Genomic DNA, 27,429 nt, shown 5'->3' with positions numbered 1-27,429 from the left:
GTAGGTAGAGACCTTGCCCATGGCCGAAGTGGGCTTCCCAGAGTTGGGGAGAGGGTGCAGGGTGGGCATTGCACAAAGGTTCTATGCTGCCCTTTGTGTTGATTCCTCCTCCCTGTGAACAACACCTATGCTTTCCACATAGGCTCAAAGAACTTCACTCTGGGTCTACTTCAGGTGGAAAAATAAGCTTTATATCATGGGGCTTTACAGAAGGTTTCTTCTGGGGAGAGGGTATTAACACTGCTAAAAAAGAGTTAAGCATGAGAACTCATAGGAAGAATTGTTCCAGCCCTGACTTGCCTAGGTGAATTCACCAGGGATGCTGCTCTTACTCAGGGAGGACTCCAAAGATAACTTCTCTGATGTGGAAATCAGAAAAAGGGTTTTGTTAGTCACTGTTCTGTGAAGCATCTGGGCTTCTAAAATTCCAACCCTAGTACAGTTCAGAGGCATGCTGATCCTCTTGGGAGCTAAGAGCTAAAGTCAGGGTACAGGCCTTGCCACCTCCAAACTGAGGGATCATCATGACTTGCTTGAATAAAGCCAAGAGTGAGCTTAGGGTGTCCTGAGTGGTTAGACCTGTGTCGATCTTTCTAAGATCACTCAGAGCTGAGGGCTGAGAGGGCGGGAACTACATGCTTCCGGTGTACGGCTGAGCACTGCCCAGAACCCAGGGGACTGCTCTCCATCGTCCCATTCCCCTACAGCTTCGGTCTTCTCCACACTCCCGAAATGCAGAGAAGGCTGCCCTGAGAGAATAGCGCCGTGCCCGGCGCTCCTGGCACCAGATCTGGCTTAGGAGCATAATGCCGTGTCTTCCTCCAGAAAGGGGAACGGCTGGCGGCGTGGCTGCTGCCGCTACCTGCCAAATCCTTACGGGAACCACTAGATAGTCACCGCTGACAGACCCAGGTTCGCGCTCAGCCCCAGGATTCTCTACGGCCGTTAAGCCCTGCCCCCTATGGTTCGTCCAATCGGGACCCAGCCTCCAGGCTCCGCCTCTACGTTGCTGCCACCACTTCCGGTCCACTCCCGGAAGTCCCGCAGTGGAGCCAAATTTGAAGCCTGCGGAGAGGCGGGGACGGGGGTGGGGGCGCGGTCGCAAAGCTGGACCCGTCGAGGTTTCCTTGGCTGCCTGACCCCCTTAGGACCAATCATCATGCCTATCCGTGCGCTGTGCACCATCTGCTCCGACTTCTTCGACCACTCCCGAGATGTGGCCGCCATCCACTGCGGCCATACCTTCCACCTACAGTGGTGAGTGACTGCTGTGTCGGGGCTGGGCGCTCGGCCTAGTATGGCTACAGTACTGTGGGGTGTCGGGTCTCTGGGCGGAGCCCAAACAGGTGATTAAGACGGAACTAGATGGAGCCCCAAGGTAGATTCCCCACCTGGGCAGAGGCAGGTCAGGGCAGGCTTCCCAGAGGAGGTAACAACTGAGCTGAGTCCAGGGTAACAGAGTTGGCTCAGTGCGGATAGAGTAGAGGATTTCTTGGTCAGCTTGCAAGGTGATGTGACCTCAAAACTATTAGTCTGGTCGGGGGTGAATTTTTGCTGTTTTTTTATTAAAAAAAAAAAAAGATTTAAAAATTTTTTATATATTTATTTTGAGAGAGAGAAAGCAAGCAGGAGAGGGGTAGTAGAGAGAGAATCCCAAGCCGACTATACGCTGTCAGCACAGAGCTGGGTGCTGGGCTTTATCTCCTGAACCGTGAGGTCATGACCTGAGCGGAAATCAAGAGTGGGACACTTCACTGACTGAGTAACCTAGGTGCCCAACTTTTGCCAAATTAATGAGCCCTTTTATTTGTTTGAGATAACCTGGTAGGCCTCTGGCTATCCGATTTGTTATGGTTTGCTTGATGGTTTGGGATGATTCTATCCAGAGTCATCTCCTTGGTCAGACACCCCAGAGTATTCATTGATGCCAGGTAACCCAAGTTAACATGGAAGGGCAAGGAGGTGCTCCCTGGTCAAGTCCTGCTGTCCCTATAGGACCGTTCTGTTGAATGTACAGCTGGTGAGGAAAGATTCCCCCAGCAGCTGTGAACTGGCTGATTCAGAACTCCTATTTAAAAATTGAAATATAATTGACATACTATATTATATTAGTTTCGGGTGTACAACATTTGGATCCAATAGTTGTATACATTACTTGATGCTTACCACGATAATCGTAGTAACCATATTTCACCATACAACAGTTATTACTGAGCATATTTCCTATGTTGTACTTTTCCATGACTTATTTATCTTATGACTGGAAATTTGTACCTCTTAATTCCCTTTATTTCACCCATCCCCCCGCCCACCTTACCTCTGGCAACCACCAGTTTGTTCCTTGTATTTAAGAGTCTGGTTTTTTGTTTGTTTTGTTTTTTAGATTCCACATAAAAGTGAAATCTCTGACTTATTTCATTTAGCATAATACCCTCTAGGTCCATCCATGTTGTCACCGATGGCAAGATCTCATTCTTTTCTATGGCTGAGTAACATTCCAGTGTGTGCGCCTGTGCACGTGTGTGTGCATGCGCACGTGTGCACAGGTATGCTACGCCTTCTTTGTGTATCTATCAGTGGACACTTGGGTTGCTTCCATACCTTGGCTATTGTAAAACCTTCTTTTTTTTTTATTGTGTTAAATTATACATCACATAAGATTTGCCATGTCAACTGTTTTTGACTATCGCAAAAGTGTATTTAACAAAGAATTTCAATATGAAAATGTACATGACCCAGTTTTTCTATTATAGTAAAATGGACCCTTTGGAGAGGGGACAAGTGGAAGCAGTTGATTTCTCTGGTGAACACAGCCTTTGTTTATACTCGTTCCAAGACTTCTAATATGATTATACTGTTCCCTCCTATTACCACCATTCCAGTATTATTCTGTTGCCTGCTAGTTATCATCTGCACACATTTATCTATCACAAGATTCTTATAGGGATCAAATCCCTGCAGCATTCCTTGGACATATCTGCCACCATTTAATTTCAATGATAACTTCTTGTCCATAATTCTTTTTTTAATTTGGGAGGGTGAGCTTTGCTCATGATGTTTAATTGGTAAGCTCAAAGATGCCTTCCATTTTAACCATTTTTAAGCGTACAGTTCACTGATATTAAATACATTCACAATGCTGTGTAACCATTACCACTTTCTATTTCCAGAACTTTCCCATCATTCCAAACAGAAACACTGTACCAATTAAACAACAATTCTCCATTCCCTGCTCCCCACAGCTCCTGGAAACTTCTATTTCACCCTTTGTCTCTTTTTTTCTTTAGTTTATTTATTTATTTAGGGATAGAGAGAGCAAGTGGGGGAGGGCAGAGAGAGAGAGAGAGAGAGAGAGAGCAAGCGAGCAAGAATCCCAAGCAGGCTCTATACTGTCAGCACAGAGCCCCATGTGGGGCTCCATCTTATGAACCATGAGATCATGACCTGAATTGATATCAGGTCAGAAGCTTAACCAACTGAGCCACCCAAGTGCCCCTTTACACTGTTTCCTTGAATTTTCCTATTCTAGGTACCTCATATAAGTGGAATCATACAATATTTGTTCTTTTGAGTTTTGGTTACTTCACCAAGCATAATGTCTTTAAGGTTAATCCATGTTGTAGCAGGCATCAGAATTTCATTCCTTTTATGACCAAATAATATTCAATTGTATGGAAATACCACATTTTGTTTTTCTCCTCATCTGTTAATGGACCTTGGGTTGTTTACATGTTTTGGCTAGTATGAGTAATGCTACTATGAATTAGTGTAGAAGTATCTGTTCGAGTCCCTGCTTTCGTTTATTTTGGGCTAAACCCAGAGGTGGAATGGCTGGATCAAATGATAATTCTGTGTTTAATTTTTTGAGAAACTGCTTTACTGTTTTCCACATCAACTGCACCATTTTACATTCCCACCAACAATGCACAAGGGCCCTATTTCTCCACATCCTGGTCAACTCTTGTTATTTTCTGTTTTTGTTTTGTTTTTCATAATAGTTATCCTAATGGGTGTGTTTTTTGTTTGTTTGTTTTTGTTTTGTTTTGTTTAGTGTGTGTGTTTACAGCTATCTCTTCCCTCTTAGTATGCTTTCACTGTATTCTATAAATTTTGGTATGTTGTTTTCATTTTCATTCATCTCAAGGTATTTTCTGATTTCCCTGTGGTTTCTTCTTTGACCCATTGGTTGTTTAATAGTGTGTTGTTTAACTTCCACATATTTTGTGAATTTTCCATTTTTTTTCCTGTTACTTATTTTCAGTTTTGTTCCATTGTGATCAGAAAAGATACTTTGTGTAATTTCAACCTTTTAAAATTTATTAATACTTGTTTTATGACCCAACATATGGTCTATCCTGGAGAAATATTTCATGTGCACTTGAGAAAAATGTGTATTCTGCTATTATTGGGTGGAGTATTTGTCTGTTGGATCTAGTTGGTTTATAGTGTTGTCTAAGTCCTCTATTTCCTTATTGATTATCTGATTGTCCTACCCATTAGTAAAGGTGTGGGGTATTGACCTCCCCAAGTTTTATTGTAGAACTGTCTATTGTTCTCTTTAATTCTGTCCAGTTTTCTTTCTTATATTTTTGGTCTTTGTTGTTAGGTTCATATATGTTTATTATTTATTTATTTATTTATTTTTGAAAGAGAGAGAGAGAGAGACAGAGAGAATGAATATGGGAGCAGGGGAGAAGGGCAGAGGCAGGAGGAAAGAGAGATCATTTATTTTGAGAGAAGGGAGGGCAGAGAGAGTGGGAGAGAGAGAATCCCAAGCAGGCTCTGCACTGCCAGTACCGAGACCAACACGGGGCTCTGTCTCACGAACCGTGATATCATGACTGGAGCTGCAATCAAGAGTTGGAGGCTTAACGAGCTGAGCCACCCAGGTGCCCCTTTTAATTAATTTATTTATTTTTGTTTTTGTTTTTTGTAACTTAAAAAAAATTGTTTTTAATGTTTATTCATTTTTGAGACAGAGGGAGACAGAGCGCAAGTCGGGAAGGGGCAGAGAGAGAGGGAGACGCAGAATCTGAAACAGGCTCCAGGCTCTGAGCTGTGAGCACAGAGCTCAATTCGGGGCTCGAACCCACAAAGCGTGAGATCGTGACCTGTGTAACTTTTTTTGATATAAAGTCTATTTTGCCTTACAGTAACATAGCCACTTCAGCTCTCTTTTTGTTACCATTTTTACTTATCCTGCTTGGGATTCATTATATTTCTTTAATTTATGGAATGGTTTCTTCAATTTTGGAAAGTTGTCAGCCATTATTATTATCTTCATGTATTGCCTCTATCCTATTATCTCTTTTCTTTTCATATTAGTTTCTTATTTCTGTTATAACAAATTACTACTAACTTAGTGGTCTAAAACAGCACAAATTTATTATGTTGTAGTTCCAGGGGTCAGAAGTCCAAAATGGGTTTACTGGGTTATAGTCATTGTGGGAATATACCTTTCTTGGCTTATAGCCCTGTTCTCCCCATCTTCAAAGCCAGCAGGGTTACATCTTCAAATCTCTCTGTATGACTCTGACACTTAACTTAAGGACTCTTGTGATTACATGGGGGCACACCTGGATAATCTCCCCATCTCAAGATCCTTAATCACATCTGCAAAATTACTCTTGTCATGTGTGGTAACATATTCACAGGTTTGAGAAATTAGGACATAGACTTCTTGGGGAAAAGGCATAATTCTACCTAATACTTTCTTTTTGAAGCTCCTTATCATATGTATGCTAGATCTTCTCACAGTATCTTCTATATCTTTTATAATCTCTTATATATTTTTCTATCTTGAGGCTCCATGCTCAACATGGAGCTTGAACTCATGACCCTGGGATCAAGAGTTGCACACTCTACCGACTGAACCAGCTTGGCACCCCCATTTTTCCATCTTTTTAATTCTCAATGTTTTCTCTAACCTATCTTTTTGTTTTACTAATTCTTCAACTATGCCTAAACTGCCATTAAACTGATCCATTTAATTATTGATTTTGGCCACTTTTTTGTTTTAGAATTTCTTTGGTTCTTATTAAATTCTGCCATGTCATCTTTTATTTTGTAGTTCTCTACTGATATTTTCTTTGTTTCCCACTGATAGATTGATTGATTGATTGATTTTTAATTTATTTATTTATTCTTGGGACAGAGAGAGAGAGCATGTATAAATGGGAGAGGGGCAGAAAGAGAGGAGGAGAGGGAGAATCCCAAACAGGCTCCACACTGTCAGCGAAGAGCCCAATGTGGGGCTCAAACCCATGAACTGTGAGATCATGACCTGAGCTGAAATCAATAGTCAGGCACTTAACCAACTAAGCCAGGTGCCCTGTTTTTTTCTTTTTTTAATTTTCTTAATGTTTATTTATTTTTGAGAGACAGAGAGAGAGCAAGCAGGGGAGGGGCAGAGAGAGAGGGAAACACAGAATCTGAAGCAGGCTCCAGGCTCTGAGCTGTAAGCACAGAGCCTAACGTGGGGCTCAAACTCACGAACCGTGAGATCATGCCCTGAGCCAAAGTTGGATGCTTAACTGATCAAGCCACCAAGGCACCCCCTTTTTTTCCTTTTTTAAAGTAAACTCTACCCCCAACATGGGGCTCTAACTCACAACCCTAAGATCAAGAATCACATGCTCTACTGACTGAGCCAGACAGGTACCCCTCTAATGATATTTTCAGTTTTGATTTTTATTTCTTTAGTATAATGTGTTATGTTGTATATGACAATTCCCATATCTGAAGTCTTGCTGGATATGTTCTGGTTTGCACTTGTAATGCTCTTTTCCTTGTATGACTTTACTTTGAGAAAACTAAAGCATTTACTTTATGTAAATGGAGTCATATGCAGTCTACCTTTTTTGTATCTGGTTTGTCTTCCTCAATGTTGTGTATATGTGATTCATCTGTAATATTGTTCTTAGTTGTAGACTCATTCTTTCTCGTTGCCGTATAGTATTCCATTGCGCATGGCTAGCTTTGATTATATCTTGTACATAGCATATGAATTTTTTTTTTTTAAGAGAGAGTGAATGAGCAGGGGAGAGGGGCAGAGAGAGAGAATCTTAAGCGGGCTCCACATTCAGCATGGAACCTGACGTGGGGCTCGATCCCATGACCCTGGGATCATGACCTGAGCTGAAGTCAAGAGTCAGATGCTCAACCAACTGAGCCACCCAGACACCCCTATGAAAAATTATTTATAGAAAAACTTTGAGGCCTGGGATGATGGTATCCCAGAAACAGAAAGACCTCTGTTTCTCCCTGTTCCCTGGTGGGAGAGTCTACTAGTAGGAGACTAATTAAAGTTTAAGGCTTGAGGTTTTGTTGGACCACTCAGATAGATGATGCAAAGCTGGACAGTATTTTACTTTTACCACTACTTGCATTTACTTCTAGTTTACCCTTACTCTGAAAGTGTAGCCCTTGGGAATTCTAGCTTAAAGTGGGTGTGTTATTAGAATCCCTATCTCTGAGGGATCCTGTGCTTTGACTGCTGCTCTTTAGTCCAAGCCTAGAATGTTGACAAAAGAGCAGCTGAGGGGTAAGGAGGGCCACACCAACAGGGCCAAAAAAAAAGGACTCGTCCCAGAGTGCTTGTCCCAGTCAGGCCTTATGGGATGTGCTGTACCCCCTGTGGTAACCGCCCTCCTATGTGGGCAGGCTCTGGGTCAAGAAAGAACAAGTCAGACCCTGCTGTGGTTGGGGTGGCTACCTGCTCTATGTGTCTCTACCCAAGCAAAGGCTCACCAGTCTGCTTTTCTGCTTCTCATTCCAGCCTAATTCAGTGGTTTGAGACAGCACCAAGTCGGACCTGCCCACAGTGCCGAATCCAGGTGAGGGTGGTGGGGTGAAAACACTTCAGCTGAAGATATCTTTTACTTGCCAGGAAGCAGAAATAAGGAGAGATCTCTGAAACTGAGCAATATCTTTGCCCTTTTTGGACCTTCATGATTTGAGGCTGATCAAACCTTACTTGTGCTTTTGAGTGGCTCAGGAGGCCTGCTTATGCCTATGAGTAGCTAGCAGGTGGACTTATTGCCTGGGCTAGTCTTCACCTAGGTAAATCTGGCCTCCTTCTCTACCTTTCCCCATTTCCTCAAAGCACTTAGAGCTGGGGTATCTTTTGAGTAGTTACCACATGGGTTTGTGGTGACATGACTTTAGTAACCACCAAAGTGGTGGCGCCAGCTTAGGGAAACTATAGGGTTACAGAGTTCATCTGATTCCAAGGGAAGTGTTGTGAAAAGTTGGGCCTGAGAATAGGCCTGGCTGCACGTTAGGTTGCATGTATATCCCTGTCCTTGCACGTGACCCAGCTATATACTCACACTCTATCTTGTCCTTCCATCCAGGTTGGCAAAAGAACCATTATCAATAAGCTCTTCTTTGACCTTGCCCAAGAGGAGGAGAGTGTCTTAGATGCAGAATTCTTAAAGGTACCTGGGATTTATGTCATTCTACTGAACTCCAAGCCCCTTGAGAATTTACTTTCTGCTCCCACCCAGGGTGGGTACCTAGAGTGTCACGATGGAGTCTGGAGGGAGATTTTGTAGAGGTTTCAAGGCAGAGGGGAGGAGAGCAGAGGAGAAGTGATGATAAGACCCAGTCATTAGAGAAATACACTGTTAGGGAAGAAGGAAGCCTGTTTTCTTTAAAAAAAAAAAAAAAGTATTTTTTTTAACGTTTATTCATTTTTGCGAGACAGAGAGTGAGTGGAGAAGGGCAGAGAGTGGAGACACAGCATCTGAAGCAAGATCTAGGCTCTGAGCTGTCAGCACAGAGCCTGACGCAGGGCTTGAACTCACAAACTGTGAGATCATGACCTGAGCCGAAGTCAGACACTTAACCAGTTGAGCCACCCAGGCGCCCCTGAAGGAAGGGAGCCTCTTGACTGTGAACCTTCCCTTTGGGATTTTAGAGTAATTCCCAACAAAGGCCAAAATATCTGTCCTGAGTTTCTCTCACCTTGCAGAGGTTCTACAGCCATCCTTCCCAGCCCACTTTGCTGCTTGGACAGATTAGAAAACTCTTCTAGTCCACACAGAGAAGATGTGTGGACCCACTATTCACAAACATGGCTGTGCCTCAAAACTGTGAGAAAGCTTGGTGTATATCCAGGTGACTGAGTCTTTCCCAGATCAGGAATAGAGGGCAGAACCCCTGGAATCAGGATGTGAGCCAGGGTAGAAACCCACACTGCTGGGGAGAATGGGTGGATTCCCTGCTACACGTATTCCCCCAAGTCCAAGATTTAGCTTTCTTTGTGTACCAGAGGGCTAGATTAGTAGAAATCTCTCAAGAAAGTGGGATTGGGGTTCACAATGAACCTGGACTCTGAGGGTTAACTTGCTGGGCATCTGTCAGTCCTGGGTTCATTTGGCTTTGGCCCGGGGGGGGGGGGGGGGGGGCGGGGGGGTGGGGGGGTGGGGGGGGGTGGGGGGGGTGGATACCGTGATGTCCTTGGAACCTTACTGCTTCAAGAAGGTAGAGCTTTGTGCTTAAAGCCAACATGTTCATTGTCATGGTAACTGCTCCTGGTTTTAAGCCGCATCCTCCCTGCGATAAAGACAACAAAGGCAGCTTCGTTTCTTTCTGGCTTTCAAAGCCACATCTAGGAGAGGGAGAGGCAATGTCTTGAGTAGTTTGGAGCATGGGCTTGGAAGGTACCCTGCCAGGTATAAAAAAAAAAAAAAAAAAAAAAAAGCCAGGGGACTTGGGGGAGCTTTGGGTTGGTGTCTGTCCTCTGCAGCCCGTGCATGCCCTTCTCTACCCACCACTTGCACTCTAGGATGTTCTTCCCACAGTGACCAGTCCAGCTACCAAAAGCTTTTGCCCCAGAGTCCTGGGTGGGGATTTTGACACTAGGGGGCTTATCCACCCACTGGGGCTGGGCTTTAGTATTGGTCACATGTAAAATTCTGAGTCTTGTATTGACCCGGGAAAGGTGATCTGGAGGAAGATTTGCCTGGATTCCATCCAGCTACCATCCTGAACCCTTGGCCAAGCCTTTCAGTTCTGCAGAGCCTGGTTTTCCTGCTTATGCAGTAGGTACTTCTCTTGCCTATGGGGGTGTTGAGTGCTTTAAATTCCTGAATGGAGTCTGGGCTCAGTTCTGCCCCAGCCTCTCAGTGGTTCTACGGTAGTGGCTCTGTAACTTATGCACAGGCTTTGAGAGGTTCATTTGACCCTCAGAATAGTCTGGTTAGAGCCTAGCACATGTGAGGTTTCATCCAGAGATACAAAGTTGTCCCAGCTCACCTACCTTATTAGGGTTGGGAGATTCATGGTATACAGAGCCAGCTTAGAGCTTGAAGAGAAGTAGATTGTGAAGCAAGGGTGGAGGGAAGGAGTGATGACCCAAGGTCCCTGGGCATCCCAACTCTGTGTCCCTGGTGAGTGCAGCTAAAGCCTGGAGAGGGGAAGGGCCAGGCCAACACAGGGCCAAGGAAATGATGGAATCCTTTGCTGTGAGACTGATCACACAGGTCCAACTTCACTTCTCTTGCCCCTCTTCTGCCTCTCTCCCTGTCCCAGGGTCTTCTACCCGAGATTATTTTTCTCCACCTCACCTACTTTTCAGAAAAGTACAGAGATAAAGCAAGATATATCTCTACACTGTTGGCTTAGCTTGGCTGTGACATACAGCAGGGTCTGTGCCTCCCTGGACCTACAGACCTCATTGTCCCTTCCTGGATCTCCCTGCATGCCTTTTGGGGTGCTGTGTGGAAGCCAGCTATGATGCCTTTCTATTGCTTATTGTGGCTATTGCCTTACAGAATGAACTGGATAATATCAGAGCCCAGCTTTCCCAGAAAGGTGAGTTAGTAGGAGATAGGTGGCCCTGGGAAGTCCCTGACCCAGGTCCTGAAGGGAGAGATCCTTGGGAGGAAGGCCTCCAGTCTTCTGGTGAAGCTAGGGGCTCTCCCTGCTTTGTATTTCCAAGAGTTTTGCCAGGTCTTGTGATTGGCAGGAAAGGAAAGGAAAAGGAGGTGCCTAAAGCTGTCCACCTAGATTAGGTGAGCTTCTTCTTTTTGTCTGAGGCTTCCTGCCCAGGACCCAGGCTGGGAGGGAGCTACCTAATGGGACAGAGTATTTGTAGGAGAGGGTTTGGCTGGAAACCTGATTGAGTTCTGAGATGATGAATTAACTCTACCCATGAGAGTGGGGAGCAGTGAAATCTTTACTCAAGTAGTTCCAAGCAGCAGAAAGAGGGTCTCATCCCCTGAATGAAGAAACTCTGGCTCAGCTTCCCTGGTTTGGTGCATGCCAGAGAGAAGCGGGCCACCCAATTGCTGACCTGAGACTTTTCCTTACTTGGCTCTGGGGTGGGGGGCTGGAACCTAAGGTCTAAGGTTCTTATGCTGATGGGTGAATGGGCCTTCCCCTCCCCCACCCCCCACTCCAGAGAAGGAGAAAAGGGATAGCCAGGTCATCATCGACACTCTGCGGGACACCTTGGAAGAGCGCAACGCCACTGTGGAATCTCTGCAGAACGCTTTAGACAAGGCCGAAATGCTATGCTCCACCCTCAAGGTTGGTCCCCAGGTTCTGTGGGCACAAGTTGGTTGGGAGATATAGCCTGGTCCTGAGCTCACCACTCTGGGCTTATCTTCTGGTTCTGCCTTTGTCATTACCTTCATTTATACAGTTGTAAAATGGAGGCAAATCCCTTTTCCCCCAGGCCTCCCATATTGTGCCCATCCAGCCTATAAACAAAGAGCCATATTGGCTACACTTCTGGATTTTGTACTAGGTAGTTCGGACAGGTGAGGACTTCCCAGGGCTTCTTGGAGGGGCTGCTCAGCCAAGACCTAGGTGAGGCTGGACCTTGTTTCCAAAAGTGGTTTGTACTCCACTGATGAAGCCAGACCAAAGAACCTTCCATTAGCACTCTAGTCCTTGGCTGGGTTGCTCTCTGGAGCCAGATCAAACAGCATCCCAGGGAGGAGCAGGGGCCCTTTGAAGTCGGCTGTGCTGAGCTGACCAGGCAGATCAAAGCCTGCAGAGCAAGCAGCTCTAGACCCAGATGAATTTTGTATCAGCCTGGGTTGGTGAGCCTCTTGCTCTCTAAGGGGCATGAGGTGATTGATCTGAACCCACAATTGATATGCTGGCCTCGTAGGAAGGAGCAGTCCTTGCTGGATGCCATTTGTAAGGGAAAGGGAGCCATCTTTGTGAACAGATAGGGCCCCAGGTGTTTGTTGTCTCTGTTCCTGCTTGGTGGCTGGGCTGGATCACATGGCCTGGCCAGTGGGAGGGAAGGAGTGAATCAGTACCTAGCTGCACAGCAAGAGTCTTTGATGGCATTCCCAGGTCAGAGATGGAGTGGTTTGTGCTGAGGACAGCCTGGCCAGCTGCCTCTGTCTCGGCTCTTCTATCCTGGTAACTGTCCGTGGGTCTAGATGGTGGATAGCGAGGCCTGGATCTGTGTTTCTTCACCTTCCTATACGACATGCACCATAAGCCCTTAAGTCACAGGACCTTGGCAGCCCACAATGGGCCTGTAGATGGTGGCAGTGGGCTGTGCCTGTGATAATATATCTCAGGAGGAAGCAAGCAGAGAGGTAAGGAAACAGTTGGCCTAAGGCCTCATAGCAGAAAAAGCACAAACAGAGGGGCCCAGGCGCCTTCCTCCCTGGGGGCTGGGGACACATGGTTATCAGCATTTTGAAAAGGAGACAGTTCTCCTGATGACTTTAGCCATCGTCCCTGGGATTGTCCAAGCAACAGGTATGTATGGATGTGTGTGCTCTTCAGAAGCAGATGAAGTACTTGGAGCAGCAGCAGGATGAAACCAAACAAGCACAGGAGGAGGCCCGCCGGCTCAGGACCAAGATGAAGACCATGGAGAGGTGAGCTTGGAGCTAGGGACTGCCCTCTGCCCTTGCTCCTGTGGCTCCCAGGTGGCACAACTCTCAGGACTACAGGGGGATTGGGTCACCTCTGTGGTTCAAATCTCTCCATAGGTCACATGGGGCTCAGGCCAGCTGGGTATGGGCACAGGTCTCCTTGCTTGACCTCTGCTTCTCATGGGGGCCCTTGCCTCACTCCTCCCTGTTCTGTTGCCTGTGGCCTGACAACCTGGCAGGTTTTTTGCTCCAAAAACCTTTCTCTACGGATTCCTGACCTTGAGGAGCTGTCAGCACCCATTCTTCCCCAGCAGCATCCCTACAGCTGTGTTCAGCTCTGCTGTGGGGCCTTTCTTTGGATAGACCCGCCTGCTAGAGCATGCTGGCAGCTCAGCCTGTTACCATAGCAACAGCAGCAAAGGGAAGCAGAGCTGTACTGGGTACCTACCCATCAACCTCCAGATTTTAAATGCCGTGGGCTGGGTGTTTTTCAGGATTGAGCTCCTACTCCAGAGCCAGCGGCCCGAGGTGGAGGAGATGATCCGAGACATGGGTGTGGGACAGTCAGCGGTGGAGCAGCTGGCTGTGTACTGCGTGTCCCTCAAGAAGTGTGTACTCTGCCCCTCTGACCCAGCCCAGGAGCTAAGCCACGGCACCCAATCTGTCTGCTCTCCATCTCTTGCAAAGCAGAGCAGGCAGAGTTAAGGGGCAAGCTCAGGAGCTATGCTGCCTCAGTTTGCACCTTGACCCCCCCTCTCACAATGTGGCCAGGAGCCAGTCTCTTAGCCTCTGACCCACAGCTTCCTGAATGGAGATAGTAATAATTTGCCTCATAGGGCTATTGAAAGAATGAGTGTGAATTATAAGTGTTATTTCTTTTTATTTATTTATTTTCTTAACGTTTATTTATTTTTGAGACAGAGAGAGACAGAGCATGAATGGGGGAGGGTCAGAGAGAGAGGGGGACACAGAATCCGAAACAGGCTCCAGGCTCTGAGCGGTCAGCACAGAGCCCGACGCGGGGCTCGAACCCACGGACCGCGAGATCATGACCTGAGCCGAAGTCGGACGCCTAACCAACTGAGCCACCCAGGCGCCCCTATAAGTGTTATTTCTAAGAGGGTCGGCACCACTCTCTGAGCTATATAAACCCCATCATGATAAATGGAGCCTATTTCCCATCAGCATTTGCTGACTCTGCCTGATTTGCATCAGAAATTTGGCTCAGATTCTCCACTATCATGGAGGTGAGACTGGGGGAAAGGGACAACTTGGCTGACAGGCATGGGATCCCAGATATCTCCTGTGAGACCCAGATGAGGTAGGGAGCCTCTTTGTGAGACCTTAACGAGGGCAGGGCTTGCTGCGCATCCTCTCAAATCACTGGTGCCTGAACGACAGGCAGGGGATAGAGACTCCCCAGCTCTCCTTGCAGGACCCCCCAAAACATTACCCTGTTGCGCTCAGGTGTCAGAGTAGGAATGAGAACCGGCCTAGGGGACAGCCTGGGCTTTGTGTTTGCTTGGTGCTGTGGCTCATTCTGACCAGCAGCATGTCCTATTCTGACATCTCTTTTCCTGGCCCCCTTGTAGAGAGTATGAGAATCTAAAAGAGGCACGGAAGGCCTCAGGGGAGCTGGCTGACAAACTGAAGAAGGACTTATTTTCTTCCAAAAGCAAGGTAACAGTGGGGAACAGAAGATGAGGGGAGAGGTGGCTGTCCTTTTGTCATGCTCGTTCCTGTCTCCTGAGCAAAGCCATGGGGCTGGATGGCACAATGGACTCCATGGGGCTATTGGGTGACTCACAGAGACTGGTTACTGGCCTTACTGGGCTCTGGCTCTGGCTCTGTGGCTGGCCCACCAAGGCTGGCAGCTCACACAGGGCTCTCCCCCAGTATGCGCACGGTTACACTCCCCTCTAGTCTTCCTGGTTCCTAGGCACCTCTTAGCTGGCTGGAGAGCACAGATCCCTAAGGTGCCAGTGTCCGAGGCCTATTTTTGTACCAGGCAAAGTAGGAGGAACCTACTTGGAACCTGGTTCAGTCAGCACAGCTGTTTTATTTCTGGGCCCCGTGCATCCATGGACTATTGGGCATAGAACGAAGCCCTTGTTCCTGGGGCAGCTCCAGATGGACATTGATGGATTAAAGCCCTGCCCCACAAGGCCAGGGTCTCTCCTTGTGTCCTCAGACTCTTCTGGACCCTGGGCTCCTACGAGCGTGCACTAGGTAGCAGCAGGTGGAGGCAGAGCACAGGGCCACCTGTTGGCTTGTCCTTTACTCTCTACACTTTCTTACAGTTGCAGACAGTCTACTCTGAACTAGACCAGACAAGGTTGGAGCTGAGGTCAGCGCAGAAGGACTTACAGAGTGCTGACAAGGAAATCACGGTAAGTGACATCCCTGGCCAGACGGGAATGAGGAGTATTTTGTGTGTGCTCCAAGAGCCTGGGAACCTGTGCCCCAGTCAGTGGCAGTGGTTGTGGGTTCCCTTTATCTTCCTGGGTCAGAGTGGGTCAGGATATGCACTTTGACCCTGATTTGGAGCCTGGGCCTTCTCAGTAGGGGACAGACAGCACCTGTCCTGTACCTATGTCCCCAGGGTCACCAGAGGGGAGGCTTCCCCAGAGAGGGGTTCTGAGGCTGGGTATTCCTGGCCTCTTGAGCCTGATGTTGGGGTTCAGATCTTGGTCTGTTCCCAGGATGTATGTTGCTCATGTCCTTGGCAGTCTCTCCAGTCTTGCTGCCTCAGCCTCCCTTTCACACTCTTCTCTTTCCTTTCCCAAGAGCCTGAAAAAAAAGCTAACGATGCTGCAGGAAACCCTGAACCTGCCACCAGTGGACAGTGAGACTGTCAACCGCCTGGTTTTAGAGAGGTTTGTTGACCTTCTGGGGTGGTCATAAGCTGGAAGAACTCTTTGGTAAGGGTCTTCACTACTCCTGGCATTGGTCGGGTGGGTGGTCCATGTGGGCCTGTAGGCTGTGGGCCTCCTGCCCTGGGACACAGCCAAGATATGGTGGGAAAACAGCTTTGAGGCAAGTTCTGGGGTCTAACGAGAGGCCAGGGTAGGCCATAGGGGACCTAGGGATGGGCAGGGAAGGGGAAGGGGAAGGGGAAGGAGCATGGACTGTCTTCAGGAATCCTGTTTATGGAATGCTTACTGAATGCATCTGTCCACCCCAGATTCTGAAACAAACACGAAACCAGTCACCAAAATAATTCCCCTAGGGTCTCAGGAATGTGTGCATTAAAGCTTCCAGCAGAGGGAGCCAAGAGGCAGGGGGATGGGTGTCCCTGCCAGGACTGGCTGCCCATTCCTCTCTGGGTGTTTCACAGAAGCCAACTAGGTGAGAGCATCAGGGAAGTCCTACCTAGTTGCCCAGCTGATGGCCCAGACAGAAAGCATGTAACCCAGCGACCCAGCCTTGTATTTGAGCCACTTTTCAATGTCCTTTGGAAAATCATTATGCTCCTTCCCCATATCTGATGAGTTGCTGGAGTCTGCCCATTTAACCTCCGGGGTACTTCCTGATCTTACCCCTTACCACCACCCCCACGTAAGGATTGTGACCCATCTTCCTGCTCCTCTTGTCTGCCCAGCTTATCAGCCCCTGGGTATCACATCATTCCTCCCCCACCAAACACTCCCAGACCTTCTTGCACTATGCCAACGCACTCTTACAGCCAGCCTGGGAGCTATAGTAGATCTTTAGGCTTCAGCCAAATAATACTGTCAAACCAAGCAGAATATCCCTTGCCTTCCCATTTCTGGGCCTTTCTGTATGTCAGCTCCTGTCCACACTGATGGGTCAGTTGCCCTGCAGAGCCTTCCCTAGCCTCCTCAGCAGGAGTAAGCTCATCCTCCTCTGCACAGGTAGTATTTATTTAGATGTTGTGTCAGGTGCCATGGGCCACAGAGGTGCTCTAGAGTCTTGCCAGAGCCTGGACCACTCAATACATACACACCCAGCTATGAGTAGACTGGGAGCCACATCTTAATCTGTGTCCCTCACCACCAGCCTCCTTACATGCACCATGTTTTCCCTACACCGTAGCATCTGCACGGAGGAGTGAGTGCCAACAAGCCAGCTTCTCATTCTCATTGGACCTTTAGTTCTTCAACCTTTGCTTTCTTTCTTACCTCAGACCTTCCATGTCTCTTTATGGAGCCAGAGCTGCCTGCCCACCCCAGCTTGGGTTGGACTGAGAAATGGCTGTGGGGATGTGATGGGCACATGACTGACTGTGAAGTCCAGTGTGTGGCTGATTTTGATGAACTAGCCTGTGTGTCTGGTCCTTCCTCTGCACTCCACCCTCAGAGCCCATTGGCCATGCCAGCTTGGACCCCCAGGTAGCACAAGGGCCCTGTCAGAAGCTTGACAGTTAGGGAGCTGATAGTCTCAAAGACCATCTCATGTGTTCAGACATTTAGAATTTAAGCTTTCTCAGCAGGAAGTAAAAATTCTTTTGCTGCTCAAGGCTATCTATCAAGGCTGCTATCTACAAGCTCCATGGTGCTCCCTACACTTCCCATTTGATGGTCCTCAGGGTGTTTCCACATGCTTGTCCTCTGTATCCAGCATCCACAGTGAGGCACGCCTCCAGGCTCCCAGAGGCTTTGCATACTTGCTTTTGCTTACTTTCTTTACCACTCCAGGCTGGAGTGAGGCCTAAACTTCTATAACAGGTTCTTACTGAGTGCATGCTGCATGTCTGGCCCTCTCGGTTCTCTTGGAGCTTGTGTTCTGGTGGGATAGGCAAGCTGGGGGCTTAGATGGCTAAGCCCCAAACCCCCCTGACCACATACTACGACTGGCCAAATCCCATGACAAGAAAAATGGCGCTTGTGCCATTTGTATCTAGAAGCTTCAGTGAGGGGTGAGCCCTGGCTCAGGGATGAGGCACACAGGAGCCACCAGGGCATGCAGCTCGGGCTGGCAGGGGGTTGTAGCATGGCTGCGGAGAGCAGGGTGTGATGAGGTTTATTGACCCTCTGGGGTGGTAGATAGTGGCAGAGGACTTGCTGGGGTTGGTAGATATTGGCAGAATAACAGATACTACAAAAACGTTGTCATGAGTGCTCCTGGCTGCTGCTTTATGCTGTGGATCCCAGTGGGGGAAGCAAAACAACCGGCATGGCGTTGGTTTGAGGTGCATTTGTGCAACCTTTGTTTTCACTTGCAGGCAAGAGAGGGTAGAGCATTCAGGGACCTGGCCAGGGAAAGGAAGAGAGAGTCTAATCTTCCCACATTGCTTACCCATCCAAATCAGTGTAGGTAATTCCCTTTTCTCCAATCTGCATGCCCCATTGGGCTCCTGGCCAGTGACTAATACCCTCACAGTGCATCTCCTTGTCCTTGAGCGATGGGCGTAGGGCTTTGGGCAGCCCTGAAAAGGTTCCTTCCTAAGGGAAGGAAATAGGGATGTTCTTGGGGCTGTCCTGCCATTCCCCAGAGTTTTCTGACCACAGAAACGCCACCAGGCCTGGATGGGCTAGAAAAATCCTATTGGCTGCAATTTTCTTTTTTTCTTTCTCTCTCTTTTTTATTTTATTTTTTTTTAATTTGTTTTCATGTTTATTTATTTTTGAGAGAGACAGAGACAGAACGTGAGTGGGTTAGGGGCAGAGAAAGAGGGAGACACAGAATCTGAAGCAGGCTCCAGGCTCCAAGCCGTTAACACAGAGCCCTTTGGGGGCTCGAACTCACAGAGCTGTGAGATCATGACCTGAGCCAAAGTCAGACGCTCAACGAACTGAGCCATCCAGGCGCCCCTCTCTCTCTCTTTTTTTAAAGTTTATTTATTTATAGAGCAAGCGCAGGAGGGGCAGAGAGAGAGAAGGGGAGAGACAGAATCCCACGTAGGTTCCACACTGTCAGCACAGAGCCTGATGTTGGGTTCGAACTCATGAACTGTGAGACCATGACCTGAGCCAACACCACGAGTCACTTAACACTTAACTGACTGAGCCACCCAGGTGTCCCAGAGTTCTATATTACTTTTTATTATTTTATTACTATTATTTTTTTTTTTAGAGAGAGTGCACAAGTTGGGGAGAGCAGCAGAGGGAGGGAGGGAGGGAGAGAGAGACAGAGAGAGAGAGAGAGAGAGAGAGAGACTGACTCTTAAGCAGGCTCCACGCTCAGCACAGAGCCTGACACGGGACTCGATCCCATACCCTAGGATCATGACTTGAGCCAAAATCAAGAGTTGGATGTTCAACAAACTGAACCACACAGGTACCCCTCATATTACTTTATAAATGCAACATATGAGCATTTCCCCATGTTACTTAGTTTACTTTCCAGAAACACTACTATAATATCTGTATCATAGTCAAGCTATGAAAGTGCCAGCTCCCTAGAAGAGTCATTTTGACCATTTCCAATATTGGGCTATGTGCCATCTACATCAATCTGCGGTCACATCTCTGGCCCCTTGCACTGCATTCTGAGAGATGAGGTTGTTTGGTCAAAAGGCAGTAACCTTTTGTTTGTACACTTGGGTTTTGTGTGTGGTTTTGCTTGCTTCCTTCCATGTCTTGAAGACTTTCACTGGTCCTACTATGGTGTGAAGCACTAAGCCAAGTGGTTTTTTTTCTGTAGAGATTCAGGCTTCCTTGCAAGGTGGCCCTGGGCCATGTGTGGGCTCCAGACCCCTGGAACCAAGCCATCTCTGATGCTGCAGGGACTGTTGTCCTTCTGAACTGCCGCGGTGGTCCAGAGTAACCAGGCCATCTCTGCTTATAGCCCAGCCCCTTTGGAAATGCTGAACCTGAAGCTTCGCCGACCAGCCTTCGGTGATGATATTGACCTCAATGCCACCTTTGATGTGGACACCCCTCCAGCCCAGCCTGCCAGCATCCAGCAGGGCCGTGCCAAGAAGCTCTGCCAAGAGATAGCACAGTAAGTGGTAGTGCCTGGCCATGTCCACAGCCTGGAGGCAGGATGACCAAGAGGTCTCTGTAGGCCCTGCCATAGTTGCTCTGAGTGGCTGACAGGGCAGTGAGGGTCACCTGGGGTTGACTATTACTTTGGTTCTAGCCACCTCTTCTTCCCTTTCCTGAGTACTCACTGTGGGCAAAGCCCTTCTCGCTTCTTTCAGTCATCACTATCACCCTTCAAGCAAAGGTGTTGGGATGTGAGTTGGAGAGAACACAGGGGTCCCAGTAGGGGCAGGTCTAGGTTGATGGTGTTGGGGTATATGTGTACTCCCCATATCTTGAATGCCTGCCCACCAGAGTCCTGAGCCAGGGACTCTGAAGTTCTTCTTCCATTGTGTGCCTCTTGGGCTCATGCTTGAGGACCATCTCAGATCATGGTGCCCAGGGCCCCATCATCTAAAGGGGTAGCCCACAGGGGCAGGCTTGAGAAGCTGTGGGGAGCTGTAGTGGGATGGGCAGGACCTGCACAAGGGACCCAGTGGGGCTGGGAATGGGGAGGTTGTCTCCTTGGCCACACAGGGCGAGTATAGTTCATCAGGAAGACAAGAACTACTCCCCTACGTACGTGTAGGTATATGCTACTCAGGTGAGGGGGTCAAGGGCTGAGCGGTTTCCTCCTAATCAAAACCTTTGGACATGAGAGAAAGAAATTGAGGTGTTAAGCAGTGAAAATGGAAGAGGCCCAGGGAGAGAGCAAAAGGGAGAGCCAGCTGAGCTCTTCACCTCTCCCCACCCTCAGGGGTGGAGGTACCTGTGCTGTACAGGGCCAGGCCTGGTAGCAGTGGGAAGCAAGCCTTGGGCATGTGGCCTGTAGTCACAGGGCCTGTTAGTGCCTGCTGCACACCCTGGCTTCTTCATGTTGTCTTTTCTCTAGCTGTAAAGGGTGAAAGTGGACACCTGGGGCCTGCAGACTGCCAGGCCTTTTAGAGACATTTTTATCATCTTGAGGGCCTGCAGTGAGTGTGAGGGAGTCCAGGATGCTTCCCCCTTGGATCAGCCTCCCCAGAGCCAAACTTGCAGCAAGTGGAGAATCTTCCCATGGCTTTCATGTAGCCTCACCACAGGCTATAGGGACAGGAATGAAGGGATCCAGAGTTGACAAGACTGACCCTGCCCTTGTCCTCATGGCTATGAGAAACCACAGGGTCAGCCTTTAGGTCACCCTCCTGCTACCCGCCCTGGGAAAATATCAGGAGAGGGTATTCAGCTGTTAGTGTCCCCGGGGATTGGGTGGAAACACTGTGTCTAGCTCTGGAGCTATGAGTGAAGGGCCCGGGCTTGGGGCCATAATTCATTATGCCCCAGACTGTGCCTGCACAGATTACCTAAGAAGATGGCCTAGCCCTGTGTTGTGAGAGTACTTGATAGACTATCTACTGAGGGTATTGTGGAGATGGTAGCCCCTCTCTGGGCAGACAAGGCTAAGTCTGAGATCACGAGGTGCCCTCTGCCTATATCAGGACATGACTGGCTTTCCCCCTGTGGTTGGTGAATCAGCTGGGCCTCCAGCCACACATAGAACCCAGGACATAGGCACTTGAGGCCTTGGGGAGGATTGGAATTGGCTTGGCCCCGAGTGGAAGCCACAAAATTGAAAAATGGTCCAACTTCCCATTCCTCCTCCACTCTGGCAGCTGTGACTGACAGCTGTTCACAGACCTGCACTTGGGGTGGGGCTCACTGAGGTGCCTTGCCCAGCACAGCCATTACAGCAGCAATGCCACATGGTGGTTCCCCAAGGGCCATGTGCTGAGCCTGGCTCGCCAGGCCCTGTATCTTGCTCACCTGCCTCTTGTCTTGGTGTCTTGCTCTCACAGCTCTCCTGTTCAGGACATCCCCAAGAAGATGCCCAATGACCCCAAGCAGGTAAGGTTTCCCTGAAGAAGTCAGGCAGTCACCATCCAACCCTTGCCAGAACTGAGTGTAAAGCGGGACTTCTGAAAGGGCAGGGTGTTGCCAGAGGCCTCTGACTCCTGGCCTGGGGCTAAGACACTATGGAGCCACCCTGGGAACTCTATTCATTATCCTATCTGCCTCCTGGTGAAGCATCAGAGATCCTGGTCCTGCTCCACCACCCCTACCCGCCCCCTCCTTTGCTGCCATCTCTCTCGTCAAGTCTGCCTTTGGGAACTCCCCCACCCCAGGAGTCCCAGCTCTCGCTGGGCGGCCAGCGCTGTATGGGAGAGCCAGATGAGGAGCTGGCTAGTGCCTTTCCTGTCTTCATCCGGAATGCTGTCCTAGGCCAGAAACAGCCCAAGAGGGCCAAAGCAGAGCCCCGTCGCAGCACAGATGCCGTGAGTATGGCTTCCCACAAGTGGCAAATGCCAGCCCTCTCGGGGGGGAGGGGGACAGTGGGGGCCAGCTTCCTAGCTTCTTAACCTGGCCCACTCACTTCTTCCTTCCGTTTTAGGTAAGGACTGGCTTCGATGGTCTTGGAGGTCGGACAAAATTCATCCAACCTGTATCCTTGTTCTGTAGCACTGGGCTGAGCTGAGCTACCCACACCATCCCTCAACTGTACCCTCAGACCCTAGCCTGGCAGTGGCTGCAGCCTCAGGTGTGCAGAGCCTGACCTCGCTCAGTATAGCAGAGCTTCCCCCCTCCAAGTCTGAGCCTTTGCTGCCCTGCATTCAGTCTCTTCTTTAGGCCTCTTCCTTGACATCTTCTTCAGACTGACACAACTATGATCCGCCCACTGCCTGTTAAGCCCAAGCCCAAGGCTAAGCAGAGAGTCAAGGCAAGGACAGTGCTCCCTCCCTCCCAGGCCAAACTGGACACCTTCTTGTGGTAGTGAGAACAGTGAGTCTGATCAGTGGCCAGATATATGCCTCCAACTTATAGGCCAGGACTGGCTCAGCAGGAGGTTTTGGGGGCACGGCCCCTCCTCCGGGACCAGCCCTGAGGGCAAGGGTAGACGAAAAGATGGGGATGAGGGTGAGGCCCAGGAACTGTGCTTTTCCTGAACTTGTCCTGCCCACCCCCACCATACTGGGTCTACCGTACTGGGCCTACATGTGGTTACCGATGTGAGACCAGCAGGACCTGCTGTCTGTTAAAGGCTCTTGTTTATAGCCAGATGTAGCCGGGCTGCTTCTGGTTCTCCAGGTCTTTTGTTGACTGTATGGACCAAAGTGCTTGAGGCTTCTCAGGCAATTTCAGCCTGCCCCATGCTTCTGCCAGCTTCTGACTTGCTGCTAGGCATGGCCGGAGCCAAGCAGGGTGGGGAGCGAGGGGATGGTGGTGGGAGAGGATAGGGGGGAAGATTTCTATGTAAAATAAAAAAGATAGAATACTTTCTTCCTGGCTCTGGGAGTGTAAATTTGCACCAACACTTTAGAAAACCATTTCGCATAAGTTTGTAAAGTGGGACCTTCACCTCGGCTCACACTGAGAAATCCTATCCTTAGGCATGTGTCCCCTCATAGGACACAGGGAGACTCCAGCAGGAATGCTATCACTGCAGTTTTGTTCACAGCCTCTAGCCTAGGCACAGCCCAAATGCCATAGGCAGGAAAGCAAATGGGTAAACAGGTATAGCCATACAGGGGACTCACAGCAAGCAAGACAAATAATCAGCGACCTTTGGGTCTTAACTTCAAGAGCACTTTCTCCTAGAAGACTTCCTTTCTTGACCTCTAGCTTGGGTGAGGCCTCCTAAACTTCCCTCTCTGACTACTGCGTGGGAGTTCATCTGCCTCTGCAGGGCCCACCATGGGCCTGGCACAGAGAATGAGGGTGAGTGCCCTCATGCTTCAGGCTGAGCATGCCCAGCTGCCCCCGGGACATCTGGAGGAGTGAGCCTCACAGGGAGGAAGTAATGCTCTTGGTTATGGGATCTGGACCCCTTTGCTGCTGCCTTGAACCAAGGAGGTTTGGTGAGGGGAAGTGCAGCACCAAGTTAAGGGTGCAGCCAGCGGCTGACCAATAGCGCTCCTTATCAGCTGAGTGATCTTAGGCAAATTACTCAGCCTTTCTGTGTCCAACTTCTTTAAAGTAGGGACAATAGCACTAAACTCCCAGTTGTGGGAACCTAATGAGTCAGCGTTACAGGTTAGGAACTTATGACCCCTGAGGGAAATAAGTCAGACACAAAAGACAAATATTGTATGATTCCACTCAAATGAGATATCTAGAATAGACAAATTCGTAGAGACCAAAGTAGAATATAATAGAAGTTGCCAGGGGCTAGAGTAAGGAGAAAATGGAGTTGTTGCTTAATGGTTATAGAGTTTTTGTCTGAGGTGACTTGTTTTCTCTCTACATAAACTTTTTTTCCCCTTTTTAAAAAAATTCCAGTGTAGTTAACATACAATGTTATGTTACTTTCAGGTGTACAATATAGTGATTCAACACTTCTGTACATTACTCAGTGCTCACCACGATAAAGGGGACTCTTGATCCCCTTCACCTATTTCTCCCATCCCCCTCTGCCTGGAGTGATTTTAAAGTTTTAGAAATTGGGGCAAGCTGGCTGGCTTGGTCAGTAGAGCATGTGACTCCCGATCTTGGGGTGATGAGTTTGAACCCCACATTGGGTGTAGAGATTACTTAAAAATAAAATCTTAAAAAATAAAGTTTTTGAAACAGTGGTGATGGTTACAAAACAACAATAAAACAACTAAGACAGACCTAAATACAAAGAGCTGGAAAAAGCGATCGTCATCAACTATTTCAGAACTCTGGTACCGGATCAGACAACAAGGAAAGTACTTGATGAAGGAAGAGCGGGGCTTGAACCAGCCACCATCCCCCATTCCTCAGGGTTATGGGGATAGCAGCTCCCCAAAAGCGGCTGACTGATTTCAAGGCAGGCAGTGGATCTGATGCTGTCTCCAGGTAGTTTCAGAATTGAGTTGAATTGTCAGACTCCCAGTTAGTGTCGGAGAACTGCTTGGTGGTGTGGAATAAATGCACACATTGGAATTGGTGTCAGAATCCTAAAAAACAGAGAAAACCAAGAGCTGCTTCTCTGAAAAGGCCAACAACATTGGCAAACTTTTAAATAAATTGGCTAAGAGAAAAAAGACAAATTATTAAAATCAGAAATGAAAATGGGGACATTGTTACCAATTTTACAAAAATAGAAAGGATTGTGAACAATTGTACACCAACAAATTGGATAGCCTAATTAAAATGTACAAATTTCTAGAAACACAGAAACTAACAACACTGACTGACTCAAAGAAGAGAAAGAAAACATGAATAGACCTACAACTAGTAAGGGGATTGAATCAGTATTCAAAAAACCCCCAGGGTGCCTGGTTGGCTCAGTTGGTTGAGTGTTGGGCTCCTGATTTCGGCTCAGGTCATGATCCCAGGGTTGTAGGGTGGAGCCCCACATAAGGCTCTGCACTGAGCATGGAGTCTGCTTAAGATTCTCTCTCTTCCGGGGTGCCTGGGTGGCTTAGTCGGTTAAGTGTCTGACCAGCTCAGGTCATGATCTCATGGTCTGTGAGTTCGAGCCCCTCATCAGGCTCTGTGCTGACAGCTCGGAGCCTGGAGCCTGCTTCAGATTCTGTGTCTCCCTCTCTCTCTGACCCTCCCCCGTTCACTCTCTGTCTCTCTCTGTCTCAAAAATAAACATTAAAAAAAATTTTTTAAAAAGATTCTCTCCCTCTGCCCTTCTTCCACTCACACCTTCTCTCTCTCTCTCTCTCTCTCTCTCTCTCTCTCTCAAAATAAGTCTTAAAAGAAAGAAAAGCCCAGGACCACATAGCTTCACTGGTATTTCTACAAAACATTAAAAAAAAGACTGGGATGCCTGGGTAGCTCAGTGGGTTAATTGTCCCAATTTGTGATTTCAGCTCAGGTCGTGATACAACAATTTGTGAGATAGAGCCCAGCTCCGAGCTCTGTGCTGACAGCGTGGAGCCTGCTTGGGACTCTCTCTCTCTCTCTCTCTCTCTCTCTCTCACACACACACGCACACACACACAGCAAACAAACATTTTAAAAAAATAAAACTTAAAGACTCACACCAAAAGACACTATCTGCATAGTAAAAAGGCAACCACAGAAGGGAGAAAGCATTTTCAAGCCATATATCTGATAAGGGATAATATCCAGAATACGTAGAGAACTTCTAAAACTCAACAACAAAAATCCAATTCAAAAATAGACAAAAGACTTGAACAGACATTTCTCCAAAGAAGATATCTGAGTGGCCAATAAGCCCATTAAAAGATGCTCAATATCAGGGCGCTTGGGTGGCTCAGTCAGTTAAGCATCCAACTCTTGATATCAGCCCAGGTCATGATCTCTCAGTTTGTGGGATCAAGCCCCACATTTGGGCTCTGTGCTGTCAGCACAGAGCCTGCTTGGGGTTCTCTCTCTCCCTTTCTCTCTTCCTCTCCTCCCTCCCCCCCCCCCCAAATAAGTAAACTGTAAAAAAAGGTTGTTGTTGTTTTTTTAATTAAAGATGCTCAATACCATTAATCATTGGGGAAGTGCAAATCAAAACTACCATGAGATACCACCTCACACCCACTGGGATGGCTACTATCTAAAAAACAAAACAAGGGCTAGGGAGGATTTGGACAAATAGGAACTCTTGTGTACTGTTGGTGGGAATGTAAAATGGTACATCCACTGTGTAAAACAATATGGTGGCTCCTCAAAAAATTAAAAATAGAATTACCATATGATCCAGCAATTCCACTTCTCTGTGTATATCCAAAAGAACTGGAAGCAGGATCTCAAAGAGATATTTGTACACACCCATGTTCATAACACCAATATTCACAATAGCCCAAAAATGGAAGCCACCCAATAGCCATCCATTAATGAATGGATAAGCGAAATGTATATACATGTAAGGACTATTATGTGGCCTTAAAAAGGAAGGAAATTCTGTAATATGTTACAATATGGATGGACCTTGGAGATAGTTGCTAAGTGAAATAAACCAGTCACAAAAAGACACTCTAGCCCTAATTTCTATACCTAGTACATATGACACACTCAGTAAATGTTTACTGAGTGAAAAGAAAATTGCATACTACTTCATATTCATTATGATGGGTATAAGTTTTTTTTTTTTTTATGTTTACTTATTTTGAGAGAGAGAGAGAGGAAGAGGAAGAGGAAGAGAGAGAATCCCAAGCAGGCTCTGCACTGGCAGTGCAGAGCCCAACTCAGGGCTTGAATCCATGAATAGTGAGATCATGACCTGAGTTGAAGTCGGACACTTAACCAACTGAGCCACCCAGGCAGTCCAGGTATAAGGTTTTTTTTAAAGGAAAAACCAGCATTGAGTACAATGTGGAGAAATAGGAATTTTGTACGCTGCTGGTGGAAAACAGCTGTTGTTCTCTCAAAAAAAGTAAACATTACTGTACAACCCAGCAATTCTACTCCTAGGTATTTCCCCAAAGAATTGAAAACAAATACTCAAATACATTTTCAAGAATGATCATAGCAGCCTATTCATAATATCCTAAAGGTGGAATCAACTCAAATGTCCATCAACAGGTGACTGGATAAACGATTCATGATATATGCATGTGATGGAATATTATTCAGCCATAAAAAAGGAATGTAGTACCGGAGCGCCTGGGTGGCTCAGTTGGTTGAGCGTCTGACTCTTGGTTTATGGCTCAGGTCATGATCTCACGGTTTGTGGGTTCAGCACCTGT

At 47.8% G+C, this 27,429-nt stretch overlaps 1 protein-coding gene and 1 pseudogene across 2 annotated transcripts; one reads left to right on the top strand and one right to left on the bottom strand.

Annotated features, from left to right (window-relative positions):
- The first annotated feature begins 1,056 nt into the window (after positions 1–1,056).
- LOC102955722 (TRAF interacting protein) lies at positions 1,057–23,046 on the top strand. Of its 2 annotated transcripts, none has more exons than XM_007088525.3 (15): positions 1,057–1,257; positions 7,778–7,835; positions 8,355–8,438; positions 10,779–10,818; positions 11,408–11,535; positions 12,760–12,854; positions 13,346–13,459; positions 14,444–14,531; positions 15,152–15,241; positions 15,639–15,727; positions 19,602–19,757; positions 21,613–21,661; positions 21,940–22,089; positions 22,206–22,256; positions 22,467–23,046. In XM_007088525.3, exons 1-15 carry the CDS (start codon positions 1,160–1,162, stop codon positions 22,584–22,586), a joined length of 1,410 nt encoding a protein of 469 aa, XP_007088587.3. In that variant the 5' UTR covers positions 1,057–1,159; the 3' UTR covers positions 22,587–23,046. The 2 variants fall into 2 exon arrangements, with proteins under 2 accessions (XP_007088587.3, XP_042834915.1); XM_042978981.1 differs by having other exon boundaries at positions 1,076–1,257; positions 12,763–12,854.
- On the bottom strand, positions 2,821–3,053 carry LOC107180223 (annotated as a pseudogene).
- Positions 23,047–27,429: the final 4,383 nt, after the last annotated feature.

Source organism: Panthera tigris, chromosome A2, assembly GCF_018350195.1.
Source record: "Panthera tigris isolate Pti1 chromosome A2, P.tigris_Pti1_mat1.1, whole genome shotgun sequence".
NCBI lineage: Eukaryota > Metazoa > Chordata > Mammalia > Carnivora > Felidae > Panthera > Panthera tigris.
This window is presented reverse-complemented; position numbering and strand designations above follow the sequence as displayed.